Source organism: Camelus bactrianus, chromosome 21 (assembly GCF_048773025.1).
Source record: "Camelus bactrianus isolate YW-2024 breed Bactrian camel chromosome 21, ASM4877302v1, whole genome shotgun sequence".
NCBI lineage: Eukaryota > Metazoa > Chordata > Mammalia > Artiodactyla > Camelidae > Camelus > Camelus bactrianus.
This window is the reverse complement of record NC_133559.1, coordinates 7250192-7265146: the sequence shown is the minus strand read 5'-3', so window position 1 is coordinate 7265146 and position 14955 is coordinate 7250192. Positions and strand designations below refer to the sequence as shown.

The window sequence follows — 14955 nt, the reverse complement described above, 5'->3', positions numbered from 1 at the left end:
AATAAGTAAGGTTAATAAAGACTACACATGAGTTTTTTCCACACGTGAGTTTTTAAAACAAGAAACTTATTTGTGATAGTTTGAGAATTGGTTTGGGTTTGCTTGCTTGGATTTTAGAACAGAGATGTCCAGTACAAAAGAGGCCTTCACACGAGATGGGTAACCTTGGTCAAGACATTCAACCTCTTTGGGACCTTGTTTCTTCACTTCTAAGCAAGGGGATGGCTTCCTCCTGCACAGATCACCTGAGGTCACAGGCTGAAAGGACCTAGCACTGGCCTGGGACACAGTAATACCTGTTTAAACACTGACACGACTCTCAAAATTCAGAACAGAGAAAATAAAGCATTTTTTTTCTGACACAGTATTTTTAAATTGTAAATTAAGATATGGGCTCCGGGCTCAAGGCTTGGAGTAGAGAGGGGAGAGAGGAGTGGGCTGAGGACAAGAGAAGAAAGAGAGAAAAAGGATGCCAGAGGGTGGCAGACAGATGAAGGGACAAGGAGAGAGGGACACACCACAAAGCCAGACATTCACACAGAGGGGGTGGGGGCGGGGGAGACTGGGACCCACAGGCTGAGCAGCGCCGGGTGGCACCTTCCACTCTGAGCTTCACACCTTCCCTCACAGCCTGTAAACCACCAACCAGAAAGTTAATCACGGCTCCTCCATTTGTGAAAAACAAAGCAAAACAAAAAAACACCAAAACCCCAAAAACCTCACTGAGGAGCTGACAATCTCCTGAGAAATAAATCACCTCCAGCTGGGTCCCAAAAGCCTCCCAGACTGGTCTGTAGAGAAGCCAACTGGTCTGAGGCCAAAGGAGAAAAAGACGGACAGGGCAGTGTGGATGTCTCCATGGTGCAAGGTGGCCAGTGTCCTTCCTTCCGAGTTTAAGCCCTCGTTTCATCCTCTCTTTTATGAAATGAGGGTGATGGTCAGTGGCAACAGCTCCTTTTTACTTAACTGTTTAGTTTCATGTCCTTACTTGGCAAAATTAAAAGCTGGCGACCTTACTTGGTCCCCAGAATTCTTTTTGAAATTGTACGGACACATGAAGTCCCAGTAACCTCTGAGCTGTGTGCAGAGGTGGGGTGGACAGGGCGGGTGTGGGAGTAGGAGGTGGGGAGCTGTGCGTGGAAGGAAGGGGAGCCTCGCAGATGACGATGCAGCGTGTGAAGGCGCTGGGCCAGGTCAGTCCCGCCGGAGGGAGGGAGGTAAGTGAGGGACAGCCAGGCACGAGGCCCTCTGCTCCACGCTCGGGAGTTTGAGCGGCTCCTGTAAAGCAACGGGAGCCGTGGCTATAGGCTGGGGAGTGACAGACACAGGCTTGTGATCTAGAAAGATGCCTGTGGCAGTAGCGAGGCGGACGCCTGGGGGCTCAACAGAGATCAGTGGCGGGGGGACGTCCTGGCTCAGGGGGGAGCAGGCTGGGTGGTGGCGTGGGTGGGGCGTCCTTCGCTGGACGAGGGCACAGGGAGGTTTGTGAAGGAGGCCCCAGGCCCAGGCTGGGCAGAGTGGAGACATGAACCTGGAGCCCAGGAGACAGTGCAGCCTGGGACGCAGTGAATCCCCGCGATGCTGGTCTTTGGGACACACTCCCACGTGCTGGGCTCTGGGAGGCGGGTTTTGGGGTTGGGGGTGTCAAGGCAGGCATTATTACTCCCACTAAGCTCCATCAGGTACCTCCCTAAGGTCACGCTAGTGGGGTCAGGGCACCCAGAGCCGAGTCTGCCTGATGCCCAGCGACAACACTGCACAGGGTGGCGGCGGCCAGGCCACCCCATGGGACCGGCACGCGGAGAGGACAATGGAAAACAGCACTGCAGGGGATGCCACGCTGAGAGGTGAATAGGGCCAGACCTCTTCAGAGATATGCAGCCACATGCTCTTTTTTTGTTTTGTTCTGGTGAGGGGAGGTAATTAGGTTTATTTATTTATTTTTAAGAAGAGGTACTGGGGATTGAACCCAGAACCTCATACATGCTAAGCATGCGCTCTACCACTTGAGCTATACCCTCCCCGACGCTACCACATGCTCTTCAACCTGCTCATTTCCCACTTGGGGGTGCTGAGGAGAGGAACAGAATGAACTCTCCTACAACGAGATGATCGGAGGGTTTGAAGTGACAGTACGTGGCTGCAGGGATCTAGGCCAGGGAGACCCAGCTGCCCAGACAGTCCCCAGCCCCGGCCTCAGGGGCCCCCAAGGGCCTAGTGAATGCCAGCTTCTACCACCTCCTCCATCAGTGTGATTCCCAAGAATGGGTCCACTCTGCTCTCTTCCAGTCACAGGAGGTTCTAATGATTTTCCGGGTGTAGGTGAGCAGGGTGTGAGAGGGAGTTAAAGGCATTTGTGAGGAATAGGAAATAACCATCTTATGCCCAAGGACTTTTCCCAGGTACTTTGCCGCAAGTTCGCTGTGCAAAGGGTCCACAGACTTGCCTGATGCAGCCCTGCCGGTGCAGCCCTGCCAGTGGTACTGTCAGAGAGGATAAATCTAGGAGAACTCCCGCTCTGGAAGGAGCTGCTAACCAGTTGCCTGTCAATGTGTAACCTCTTCTTCTTGCCCTGACACCAGGGTGACATCAGCCCTCGATGAGTCACTGCAGCAGGTGCTATCAGCAGTCACCTGGCCTTGCTAGCTGGAGCAGGGGCCCAAGACTGGGTGACTCTGGGCCGGGCCCTCACACAGGGAACCTTGCTGCGGCCACAGCCTGTGTGCAGCCAGGCCTTTGGCCTCAAGGGGGCAGCACTCGCTGAAGTCCAGGCTCCTCAGTCCCCTCCCCCACCCACCCCTCTACATGTCCCCTCACCCCCACCCTCCTACAGGCCTTCCAAAGTCAGCCTCTACCTGCCCCAGTTGGAGTTCCCACCCACACCCCCATCGACAGCCCTGGCCTTGTTCACACTATTCCTTTGCACCCACTGTTCCCTCTCCTATAATCTCCATCCTCTACATGGGAAACTCCTATACATCCTCCAAGACACAACTCAGACGTCACCTCTTCCACAAAGCTTTTTCTGTTCTCTCTAAACCACCCCAAGAACTGTCTGCTCCACAGCCTTATCACACCGTATTACAATAGGATGCTGCCCCAGGTCCCTAGCACATTCTAGAATCACTTGGAAAGCTTTCTCACACTACCTATTCCCCACCCCCCTCCACATTCTGATTCAGTGCGTCCAGGATTGTACCCCAGGTAGCGATTCTGGGATGCCCATAGCCTCTTTATCCCAAGAACCAACCAACCCGGCACTGCAATTGTGCATCCCCCTCCTTTGCAGTACGGGTTATTATTCCTAAGGAATGTTCTTTCACTGGACTCATAAAAACTCTCCAAAGGGGACAAGACAGATCATATCATCTCCACTTTACAGATGACAAGACTGAGACTCTGAGAGGTAAACTAACTTTACCAAGGCCATACAACGTGATTCCCAAGTCCAGTGTATTTCTCATGACCTCTGTGTCATGACCCCCCCACCTAGACAGGGACATCCTATCTGTCTGGGCGTGACGGCTGGAGGTCCTTGGGGCTGGGAAGCCCACTGACGCAGTAGCTAGTGCAATGACATGTCCTTAACAGCCAAATAAGTCTACTGGCAGCAAAACACACCTAACCACCCTCTCATTTTCCAGAAGTGCCCCCCAATTTCCAATCTAAATCCCTCAGGCATCAGAATCGATCATCCAAGTTTCTCTTGCTCTGCCCTCAGTGGAGAGGGGAGCAGCTAGTCTCTCTGTTGGATATATTCACCACTGGGGTTCTGAAGACCCCCTGAAACTACATATGTACAGAATGGGGTGCTCCAACTCTTCAGCTGCTTATGTGAGAAGAGGCCAAGTGTTCTGTCCAAGCTTACACAGTCCCTCTAGCAAGTCACAGAAGCAAAGCAATCTGGGGCTGAAAAGTCAGACAAAGACCATGCCCCTTCCACTGGGGGAGGATGTCAGCAATTCAAAGAGGAGTATCCACAAATGAGACCAGCTGTAGGGGACGTGACCAGACGGGTGAGGAGCCCACAGACCATCCCACACAGCAGCCTGGGAACAGATATAGGTACCCTGGGAATTCCAGAAGAATTTAGAGAGAGAGCAGACTTGTCAGAGATAACCCTGGAGAGCAAGGCCCAGTGAGACAAAATCAGGTTCACAGGAGAAAGAACATTATTCTTGAAAAGATACTCAATCTAATCACGGAAATATAAATTCAAACCACAATGCCACAATACCACACCCATTAGGATGGCTATTATTTAAAAACAAACAGAACAGAAAATTACAAGTGTTGGCGAGGATATGAAGAAATTGGAAGCCTGCACACTGCTGATAGGAATGAGCAAATGTTAAAAAAAAAAAGTGTACTCAGTATGGAAAACAGTATGGTGGTTCCTCAAAACATTAGAAATAGAATCACCCTCTGATGTAGCAATTCCACTTCCGGAGATATACTCAAAAGAATTGAAAGTAGGGACCCAGACAGATATCTGTACAGTCATAGTCATAGCAACATTATTCACAATAGTCAAAAGGTGGAACAACCCAATTGTCCATCTACGGATGAACGGATAAACAAAATATGATATATACATTCCGTGGAATATCATTCAGCCTTTAAAAGGGAGCAAATTCTGACACATGTTACAACATGGATGACTCCTGAGGACGTTATTCTAAGTGAAATAAACCAGTCACAAAAAGACAAGTACTGTACGATCCCACTTATATGAGATGTTTAGAGGAGTCAGACTCAGAGAGACAGAAAGCAGACTGGTGGTCGCCCAGGACTGGAGGTAGGGGGGATGGGAAGTTACTATTTAATGGGCACAGAGTTTCGGTTTTGCAAGGCGAAAAGAGCTCTCGAGATGAATAGTGGTGATGCCTGCACAACAATATGAATGTATTTAATGCCACTGAACTACATGCTTAAAAATGGTTAAAATGGTAACTTTTAAATTATGTATATTCTACCACAATTAAAAGTTTAAGAAAAGAAAGAGCTCTCTGGCAAAACAGGATTTCCTAAAGCTGTCTGTGACCATCTAAATTAACTGGCTGGGATAAAAGGTAAACAGATGTCGGCCTGTATTCGGAACATTTTCTCCGCACAATGTTATATAAATGATTTGCTCCCCTTGAAAAGGCTTCCAAGGCCAGATTAATGTTTGGCATTCAGATAACGAGCATGTTTTGGCTCAAAGTGTATACAAGTCAAAGACAACCATGGACAAGTCAACACAATCTAGCCTGAAGGATATTCTCATTTATTTAAATGGTCTTCCTAAGTAAGGTGTAGTAGTTAGGCCTTCCGTTCTTGTCCAGGTCTTAGCAGGAAATAAACTTTGGAGAAGAGGGTCCAATAGACAGCTGCCTCCTGCTCTTGCTGGACAGGACAGCGGGACAGCACCAACAAAGATCTGAGCCTGCACTTGACCTCACGTGCATCCAATTAAGAAGACACCCTAAGCCCCAAGCCCACTCCTCTGGCTCTCCCAGGACAGGAAAGACAGGGACTGCACACTGCAAAGCCAGGGAAGAGGAAAGGCCAGCACATCACAGCATCCATTCTAGGGGAGGAATGCCAGCCTACATATAAACACCTCCCTAGAGCCAGGGGTAGGAGAGCGTGGCAGGGGTAGGCATGGGCCTGGACAATCGATACCATGTCTGTCTTTTCCTTTTTATCTATATACATTCAGTAAATGAGTAGTTTATTCTTTTTTTTTTTTTTAATTGCTTGGTATTTAAGAACAACTGATTTGGTTCAATTATGCTGCTGGGCCAAAGAGATCTGACACTGAAGCGAGCCTGGAAGCCATTCTACAATCAGAACACCGGGACCAGGGATTAGCAGATACAAACTACTGTGTACAGAACAGATAAACAACCAAGTCCTACTGTACAGCACAGGGAACTGTATTCAATAGCTTGTAATAACCTATCATGAAAAAGAATATACATATAAATGTATAACTGATTCACTATGCTGTACACCAGAAACTAACACAACATTGTAAATCAACTATACTTTAAAAAAACAAAAACAAACAGATAGAAAAAAACCCCACAAACCACTGGGGGCAATGGAAAGGGCTGCGACAAGGGGCAGCAAGCTCTCCACCCCTGGAAGCATTCAAGCACAGGCTGGGTGACCACTGTCTGGGCTGTGGTCAAGGAGATTCCTGCACGGGGTCCAGGTCTATTAAATCCTAACCTTTCATAGAAAAGAGTCAAAAGATAATGTCTCAAATTATTTTCTCAGAGGAAAAAAAAACCGTATTAGTTTGTTGTTCAGAGTGAAGGAAGGAACCAACAGAAGAACTAGAAACAAATCAAGCAGCTCCCTCCAGAAAGCAGGGCTGGAAATGGGAAAGGGTGGGGCAAGGGCCACTGGTTATTATTATTATAAGCCCTCCTTTGCTTCTTTGCCATGAGCATGTATTAATTTGATAAAAATCTTAAAAGTTAAAAAAAAATTCCCATGGGTTAAAAAAACATTAATTATGCAGTTGCTAAACAATACATTTCCCCCAAATATTTAATATCTTGGAAATGCTCACAACATCATATACATAAACACACACACACACACACACACACACACACAAGTACCTAGAAAAGGAAAGAAGTATAGTAAAATGTTCTCACTGGTTTTCTCTAGAGGCTTAAGGATACTAGTGATAATTATTCTTTATATTTTCCTGAAATTTTTCATATTCTGTAACAAACATACTAATTGCAATAATGCCTCATGGGTGCTTATTGTTACTTTTAACATCCTTTTTTAAATAAAAAACAGTAACTGTGATAGATTAAAAGCATAGCTACAAATTCTTTGCAGCTCCTCCGATCAAGTTGTGGAGTGACTTCCCCCCTTGAGTCTGGGCTGGCCTGCTGGAAGGCGACAGACCGCAGGGAGAACCAAGGGCCCCAGCCACCAGCCAGAGCCAAAGGTCAGGCGTGGGAGTGGGGCCCATCCGGGACCACACAGGCCTGAAGCAGCTGTATTAGTGAGTCAGGCAAGACCAGCACAAGAGGTGCCCAGCAGACTTAATTTCAAAGTCTTGAGCAGATAAATGGTTGCTGCTTTACCAGCTAGGGTGACTTGTTCCACAGCAACAGATAATTGCTATAGTAACAAAGGGGAAACATCCCTTCTGCGCTCATCACATACCTGTCCAAGGGATGCCTGTGGCCTCCTTGCTCCACTCACTCCATAAGCCATGCCCGAACTCCTCCTGGGCCCGAAGCTGCACCACGTGCCTCATGCCACTCCAGGCGTCGTGGATGATGCAGTGATGCTGGAGCTCCTTGACCTGAGGGCGGGAGACACGGTGACTCTGGGGTGGGGCCTGGGTGGCGCCAGTTAGGCGGCTCCCCAGGGACACAGGAGTCCTTGGCCACTCCCAGCCCTTCAGCTGCTCCCTCTCTCGTCTGGTGGGCGACTCAGCCGAGTAGAGATGCTCTGAAGGCTCACATCCCCCGGAGGCTCAGAGCCAGATGCGGTTGCCCTTTGGGCCAACACGGACTGAAGCTGTAAGTCACTGCCCCCACCCCCATGCACCACAGAATCCTGCAAGCCACCCGCTTGATGTGCGTATAGCCCATCTCTCTTCCTGGGTCACACTCTCGCTCTCACAAACAGGCCTATAAATTATTCCCATTTTATAAATGAAGCAGCCAAGGCTCTGAAAGGTTCAGAGACTTACACAAGGTCGTGCAGGTAGTGAGCGGCTTAGCCGGACCCAGAACTCTTTTTTTTTTCTTTCTTTCTAGTGCCCTCTCTCTCTCCTGCCCCTGAGTATTTAGGGGCTCTTTTCTGTTCAGAAGTAAACGAAAACTTTACCATCCATGTTGTGAAGGTCTTTGACCTTTCAGCCCGGTATCGGACCTCAAACTGCAGCCTGTAGAAATATGAGTTCCAGGACGGGGGGTCTTGCCAGGTGACGCTGAGCCAGCGGGGGTTTCTGTCCACGGCGCTGACCGTGATATTAACGGGTGGGTCAGGCTGCACTGTGGGAAGAGGGCGCACGGCTCATGTGCAGCAGCAAATGCAGTGCAAAGGAGAGCCCGTGAAGACAGCAAGTGCCCAGCAGGCAGGACCCCAGCTCCAGCCCCAGACCAGTCCCCCTCGCACATCCTGGCAGGGCCCATTCCACCACAGTTAGACCTCCGGCAAGGAGAGCCCAAAAGGCACCAGCTCACCAAACCCAGCCACACCCTGCCCCTCCGAGAAGTCCATGAGGAGCGTGAAATCTAGAGAAGGAGACAGCGGGAGGGGCGAGGGAGGCCTGAAGAGCTTACGTACGGATTCCGTAACCCTCAAATGTTTGGGGTTTGCTGGCCTGGCTCCCGGCACTGTTGGCGACGCACAGGGACACGACGTAGAAAGAGTTGTCCCCCTCCGGGACCGCCAACTGGCACAGCAACCGCTGGGCCTCCTGGGAATACTGGCACGGCTTCTGGAAGTCTTTCACCAGACTGTTCTGGCTGCGGACACAGAACAAGGGCGGGGCTCGTGTCGGTTTCTGCTCCAGTTCAGGAGGGGCGAGGAGGACGGGGCAGGGGTTAGGGGTCAGGCTCTACAGGCTGAGCCCGGGGTTTGAATCCCCGCTCCACACTCAGTGGCATTTGGGATTCTTGAGTAAATCATCCAGTGTCACGGAGCCTCTGTTTTCTCATTTGAAAATGAGAATATTAACAGTACCCACCTCACTGGGGTTTGTTAGGATTAACTGAAAAATGACTGTAAAACACCTAGCTTAGCACCTGGCACGGTGGTCACAGGCATTGAACTAGAGGGCGCACTCAACCACTGAGGCATCACATAGGGGGTGCCTGCCGGCTCCCCGCCAGGTCCTGTGTTCTTGGCACCGAGCCGGGTGCAGAACAGAATGAAGAGGCCCCACTCTGGCCTCAAGGCGCTAACAACGAGCCCTGCTGCCCGCTGACTGGGACAGCCAGCAGAATGCCATCCCAGGAGCACCAAGTGCTAGAGGGGTTTGCCAGGAGGAGAGAACACTGCAGGCAGGGGAGCCCAGAAAGGAATTCCGGGTGTTGAAGATACTCAAGGTGAGTAAGACACTGTCCCACCTGGCCTGGAAGCCCGGGACTCCACCCACGCATGGCAGGTGTGGGCATGTGAGGCCACGGCAACCACCCGCCCTGCCTCCGCAGTGACGAGTCACCCACCAACCTCTGACCTGAGTTTGAACCTGGGCCCAGGACAAACACTTTCCTTCTGGGAATGCTGCCCCAACCTTCCCGGTCTAAGTTAGAGCCTCCCTCCCTTCCTCTACCACCACCGGGGCATCGCATCAGCACCGCATCGTCCCACCGAACACAGAGAAGGTGGCGGCTGTCGGCTTACAGGTGTGTCCCCCTGCGGGGTTGGAGGGCAGGGGCCCAGTCTTGTTTGCCTCGTGTGTCTCCCTCAGCCCTAGGACAGCACCTTGCCCACGGCAGATGCTGAACTCACCAAACACACTTAGAGAGACAATGAGTGAGTAAGCCCAGTGGGGCGAGGGTGTGACTGCGTGCACACACGAGAAAAACAGCTCAAGACACAAAATCCCTTTCCAAGGGCCTGATTTCACCCCCAGCTGTCCCAGGGTCCAGGTGGGCCTGAGCAGGTTCCGGGAGCCCTGAGGCTCTTGCAGTGGCTCCTGCTCCCTCTTCCTCAGGATCAGTGCAGACAGCCTAGGAGGAGGATGGAAGTGCCCGAGGATGCTGGCGGGAGGAGGGTGTCAGCTAAAATGCCCTGCTCCCTCTCACTCTTACTGTCAATACACCAAGTATTCAAGTGTCAGTTGAACAAGCTCTCCCTGGGCTGGTCTGGGTAGCTGCGGCCACTGTGCCAAACATGCTGTCTATGGAGGAATGACTTCCGGGTCCCAGACAATTTCTATCCTAACTCAGCTTTGGGTTGTGGAGGTTCCTGACCTTCCCCATTTGCAGTGTGAGCTAACAGTCCTAACGGCAGCTGCGTCGTGTGCAGACAGGCAATCTATATGTATCTGCACAGAGACCAAAACATAAATATTACCACCAGGCGACTCTCTGGAGACAGACATAAGTGGAAACCAAAATGCCCTGATGAAGCCACTGCTCAGATGTTTTGATACCCGGCTGACTGCCAGCTCGAATTCAGTGATAAATGTCTGGACTAAGGGGACTTTGGCTCTGGGAGGGAGACAGAGAAAACTGCAGAGGTGTAACCTTCCACCTCCTCTACATCCATGCCTGACCTCATCCCAGGTCCCCCCACTTTAGGCCTCCTGGTGCCCCAGGGACCCCCAAACAGGTGTGACTTCTGCCCGGCTGCCCCAGCCCCCTCTCCCAACCCTATCACCACTTCCTCTCGCCTGCCATTATAATGGAAAGAGCCTGCTTAGCTCACAGTAGGGACGCTGATCACAGGCCGCCCTTCCCCACCCAAGGATATTTGCATCCCCGGCAGAGCAACACCCAAAACCTTTGTATGCTGAACAAAATCAGATAGACTGGGGTTGGGTTCCTGGCAGAGCTACTTACTAGCTGGATGACCTTAGGCTAATCAGTCTCTGTGAACCTCAGTGTCTCCATCTGAGAGAAATAACACCAACCCCTCAAGGCTACTGTGTCTGTTAGCAGGACAAACATCGGAGGAGCACCAGGTCCAGCACAGGGTGAGCCTGGACGGGAAGTCGCAGTTCCTCCCGCATTCCCTTCTGGGCGCAAAGGACTTACTTTCACTTAACACTTGGGATCACTGGCAGCCAGTCCACCTGGCCCCTCTGAGAGCCCCCCACCATTCCCAGGGCCTCAGTAAGGATGAGAGAGGCACCAACATACAGCCCCCCTCCGAGATACTTACAACCTTCTCACCAGCAACACGGCCTTGGTCGTCGGGGAAGGCGGGCTCTGAGGACTCCACTCACAACCCACATCGCTGAGGGGGCTCTTCCGGGAGCAGGAGAGCTGGGGCTGCTCGGGAGGCGCTAGGGAGGGACCGAGAGGCGTGAGGAGGCAGTGCACCTCGCCGCCTTCTGGAGGGAGCACTTGGCTCAGCCCCCTCCCCATCCCGGGCCCTGGAGCCAGCCTGCCAGCAAAGTAAAGGGCGCAAAGTCCTCCGTCAGGCTAGGACGTGAGGCAAGTGCAGGAAGCGGGGGGGGGCGCTAGCCTGCCTACAGGGGAGCAAGAGCAACTGAAAAAACAGGGGCCTACACGTTGCACGGGCCAGGTTGTGTGGCCTTGGGCAAGTCCCAGCCTCTCTTCAGTCTCCTACTATAAAGTGAAATGATAAAATAAAGAAATAAAATTTAATTTAAAAAAATTTTAAAAGATATAGATTACTAAAGCCAGGCCACCTTACCCTGGCCCCCAAGCCCTAACCCACAAGGCCAGCTGGATGGCCTCTCCGTCAGCCAGACGTCCTCACACAGCTGGAAGCACCAGTCTCACTGGCAGACGTCAGTGGGCCTTTCCCCAAAATCCTTGAGCCAAGGAAATAACAGGAATTTAAAGGGTCTAGCAGGGAATCTCACTCTGGAATGAGTGCAGCTGAGCCGAGAGTTATCTGTGAAAACTGAGAGCCCCAAGGACACAACTCACCATCCACCAGCAAATGCACGGTTCCCATTGGGCGGCCACCCTGGTAGCACGAATAGTTTCCAGAATCACTGAGCTGCACGGACCTCAGAAACAGTGTCCTTCCCACGCCAGTCCAACTGCCATCCTGTGAGCCTGTGACCTGATTCCTGAGCACCCAGTGAACAGTGGCATTGTCCTCTGGTTCCCCACCCGGGCAGGTCAGGGTAACGTTGGCCCCCGGCAGGCTGGTCAGCACGTCACTCGCCGTCTCTGTGAAGGGAGAAGACACTCAGTAAGCCCACAGCAACCTGAGGAAGGGACTTCATTTCTGATCTGGGAAGGCACAAAAGTACTCAGCATCTCCACTGGTCCAGGAGCATCACCTCTGCCTGGATTGCAGCAATGGCCTTCCAGTGGCCTCCCCACCCCTACCACGGCCCTCTTCATTCAGCTGCCTGAAGAAGCCTTCCAAAGCTGCTGTCTGGCCACCCCACTCCTTTGATTAGAAAACCCTTCAAGGGACTGCCACTGTCCACAGCACGAAGTCCAAGTTCAGAGGCCTGACCTCTGAGGCCTCATCTCTCCCCACTCTGCCTTAGAAGGGACAGAGCCCCTCCCCCGCAAGCTCCCCGGGCTTTCCTCACACTCTCCCCCATCCCACCCCTACACTACCTTCTCCCACCGCAGGGCTCAGTCTGGATGTCCCTTCCCGGAGGCCTACTCCATTCCCAGCTGCATTAGACTCCCCCCATTCAGTGCTACCTCCCCCACCGTCTCACCCATCACAAGCTGCCTTATAATCAATAACCAGTCCTTATCTGTCTTCTCTTCAGGACTCCAAGTGCCACAAGAATAAGTTCTGTTCTCTATTATATTTCCATGCCTAGATCATTGCCTGGCACCTAGCAGGGGCCCACTGAGCACTTGATGAATATGTAAATGAATGAATGCGTGTATGTGTCGGAATGAAGGGCAGGTACCCAGAGGGACTCACAAAATGCATGAGTCTTACACAAGAAGTCTCAGAATCCCAGGACCTCCCTGATAGATGACCCATTTTACAGAAAGTGGCTGAGGCACAGAGGAACCAGGAGACTTGCCCAAGATCACCAACTACTTAGCTACACAGTCGAGATGCCAGCCAGGTCTTCCAGCTCTGCTCAGTGCTCCCTCCAGTGCCCTACATCTATCTCTTAATCCACTTAGGGCAATGCTATTTTTATTCTAGGGACCAAATTGGAAAGTAAAAAAGAACAAATGTACTCCTCACCCCTTGAAAAAAGCATGTGTGTGCTACCCAAGGAAAGGATATTAAAGAATAAAGGAACAAATAAACTTTTTTAAAAAGTATAAATTAAATAGATTCATAGAATCTAAGATTTAAATTAGTCTTCATTAAATTAGTCCAGTCAGCTGAGGGAACTGAAACCGCGGAGTACAGCGAGTTTTCACGTTAAGCACACTTGGTCCTTCAGACGAAATGTGTAACCATTTATTAGCAAACAACAGCAATAAATCTGGTCAAAGATTTTCCAAAAGACCCAGCAACAGCCTGGGCACCTGACCTGACCTCCCGCCTGTGCTCCTGGGTCTGAAGGACCAGCCCCACTGTCTCCCTGACACACACTTAGCTGACTGTCCCTCTTCCCGCCCCATATAAGGTAGCTGTCAGAGAGGAGGGACGAAGGACCAGTGACTCCCAGGAGGATAACACTCCCAAAGCCAGAGGGGCTGGTTGTCTGGGCTGACAGCTGACCGCAGCCCAGGGACCAGGGACATGGGCATCAGAGGGACAGTGATAACTTCTGCCTGGCGTTGGGCCCTCCCTGGCTACAGACTCCCTCCCAGCTTCCTTCTCACTTTATCACTTGGAGCCAGAGTCCTCCACCCTGGCACCCTCTGCCTCGAGGCTGGCAGATAAGAGACAGATGCAAGGGCAGGGTAGCAGCTGGTCATCTAAGGTTTCTTTCTCTTCACTCCCAGAGCTTTGGACTTTGGGTGAGAAGAATGGTGGAATCTCATGCTGCACCCGGGTGAGTATGGGCAGGTTCCTTAGATCCCTCTGCCTCACTATCCCCCACCACAGGCCAAATGTCCTACATTCAACAGACATTTGAGGAAACCCCCAGAGCCAGGCACCAATGAACAGGACGCAGCTTGGCGACAGAGAGACCCTGTCCTCAAGGACAGGAGATGGCACATGCATTCACTGCTGCAGAACTGGGACAGTAGCATGCATTCACTGCTGCAGAACTGGGACAGTGGGCACAGGGCTCCCCTCAACAGTAGCATAATCCCAATCCTCAGAAGCCCGGTGTGGAAGTCCACTGAGGGCACTTCCATGCCCACTGGGCTTAAAAGTGGTCTGAAAAGCCCTAACAGCAGCACACCTTTCAAACATAATCTTCAATCATATATTCCCAGCATTTCAAATACCGTTTTAAAATGCACTATATAATATTGAACACATGCAAATGAATACCTGTAATATACATGAAAGTTACGAAGCATGAAACACTCCGAGCTCCTACCAACCTTACCACTAGCAGGATGGCCACCTCCTCTCGGTGCTCCCTCAGTGCTCCTGCATCCCGCAGCCTCCCTGCTCACATGGTGTTTCATTTTGGGCTTATCACTCCCTCATTTTGAAAAATAGGTTAACTACTCATGGATCCCTGCATTTTTCTTCACTTTGCTTGGTATTTGAGCTCATATAAATGGTTTGTAGATAGCCAGCCTTCTGTCACATGCTTTTGTCATTCATTATGTTTCTACGATTCATGTAGCTATAGTTCATTCATTTTCCCTTGGGCAACAACACCCCTTAGGCAACTATATCATTCTCCTGCTGAGGGAGGTTTGGGTCATTTCCAGTGTTTTGCTAAATCAGAGTGTGCTAACAACTTTCTCAAATGTGGCTCTTGGTGCATTTGCACCAGAATTTCCCTGAGTAGAGGTGCTGGTTCTGGTACGTGTAAGTGTCACACGTGTCCTTTTCCTTCATAAATGACACACAGTCTGATGTGTTTAAGTCCGATGTGCACCTGACAGAGGCTGCAGCTTACCACCTATGGTCCACATACTGAATTCCATCTATGCCTGAATCAGGTAGGGTTTAGAAGACCCACTGACACTTTGAATCACTATATTGATAATTTCACTTTTCCATTTTCCACTTGATAAAGCGGCTATAAGGACAAAATGTAACATGGATGTCAAGTTCATGCACAAATTACCACCACTGTAGGAACAAAGATGGAGATGCTGCCAAAATAGGACAGTCTTCTGGTGGGTGGCCCCATTGTGCAGTGCTTACAATACCCCTCCATCAGCTGATGAGCAAAAATCAGAACTCACAAGGCACCGATACACAACAGAC

At 50.9% G+C, this 14955-nt stretch overlaps 1 protein-coding gene across 1 annotated transcript in view; it reads right to left on the bottom strand.

Moving 5' to 3' along the window:
• IL6R (interleukin 6 receptor) overlaps window positions 1–14955 on the bottom strand; it is a 50311-nt gene that overhangs the window by 20918 nt on the left and 14438 nt on the right. The window contains exons 2-6 of the mRNA XM_074349487.1: window positions 11598–11846; window positions 10861–10984; window positions 8314–8495; window positions 7852–8018; window positions 7180–7321 (exon numbers count right to left, since the gene is read on the bottom strand). Of these exons, the coding sequence (XP_074205588.1) occupies window positions 7180–7321; window positions 7852–8018; window positions 8314–8495; window positions 10861–10984; window positions 11598–11846 (864 nt within the window). The remainder of the gene's footprint in view (window positions 1–7179; window positions 7322–7851; window positions 8019–8313; window positions 8496–10860; window positions 10985–11597; window positions 11847–14955) is intronic.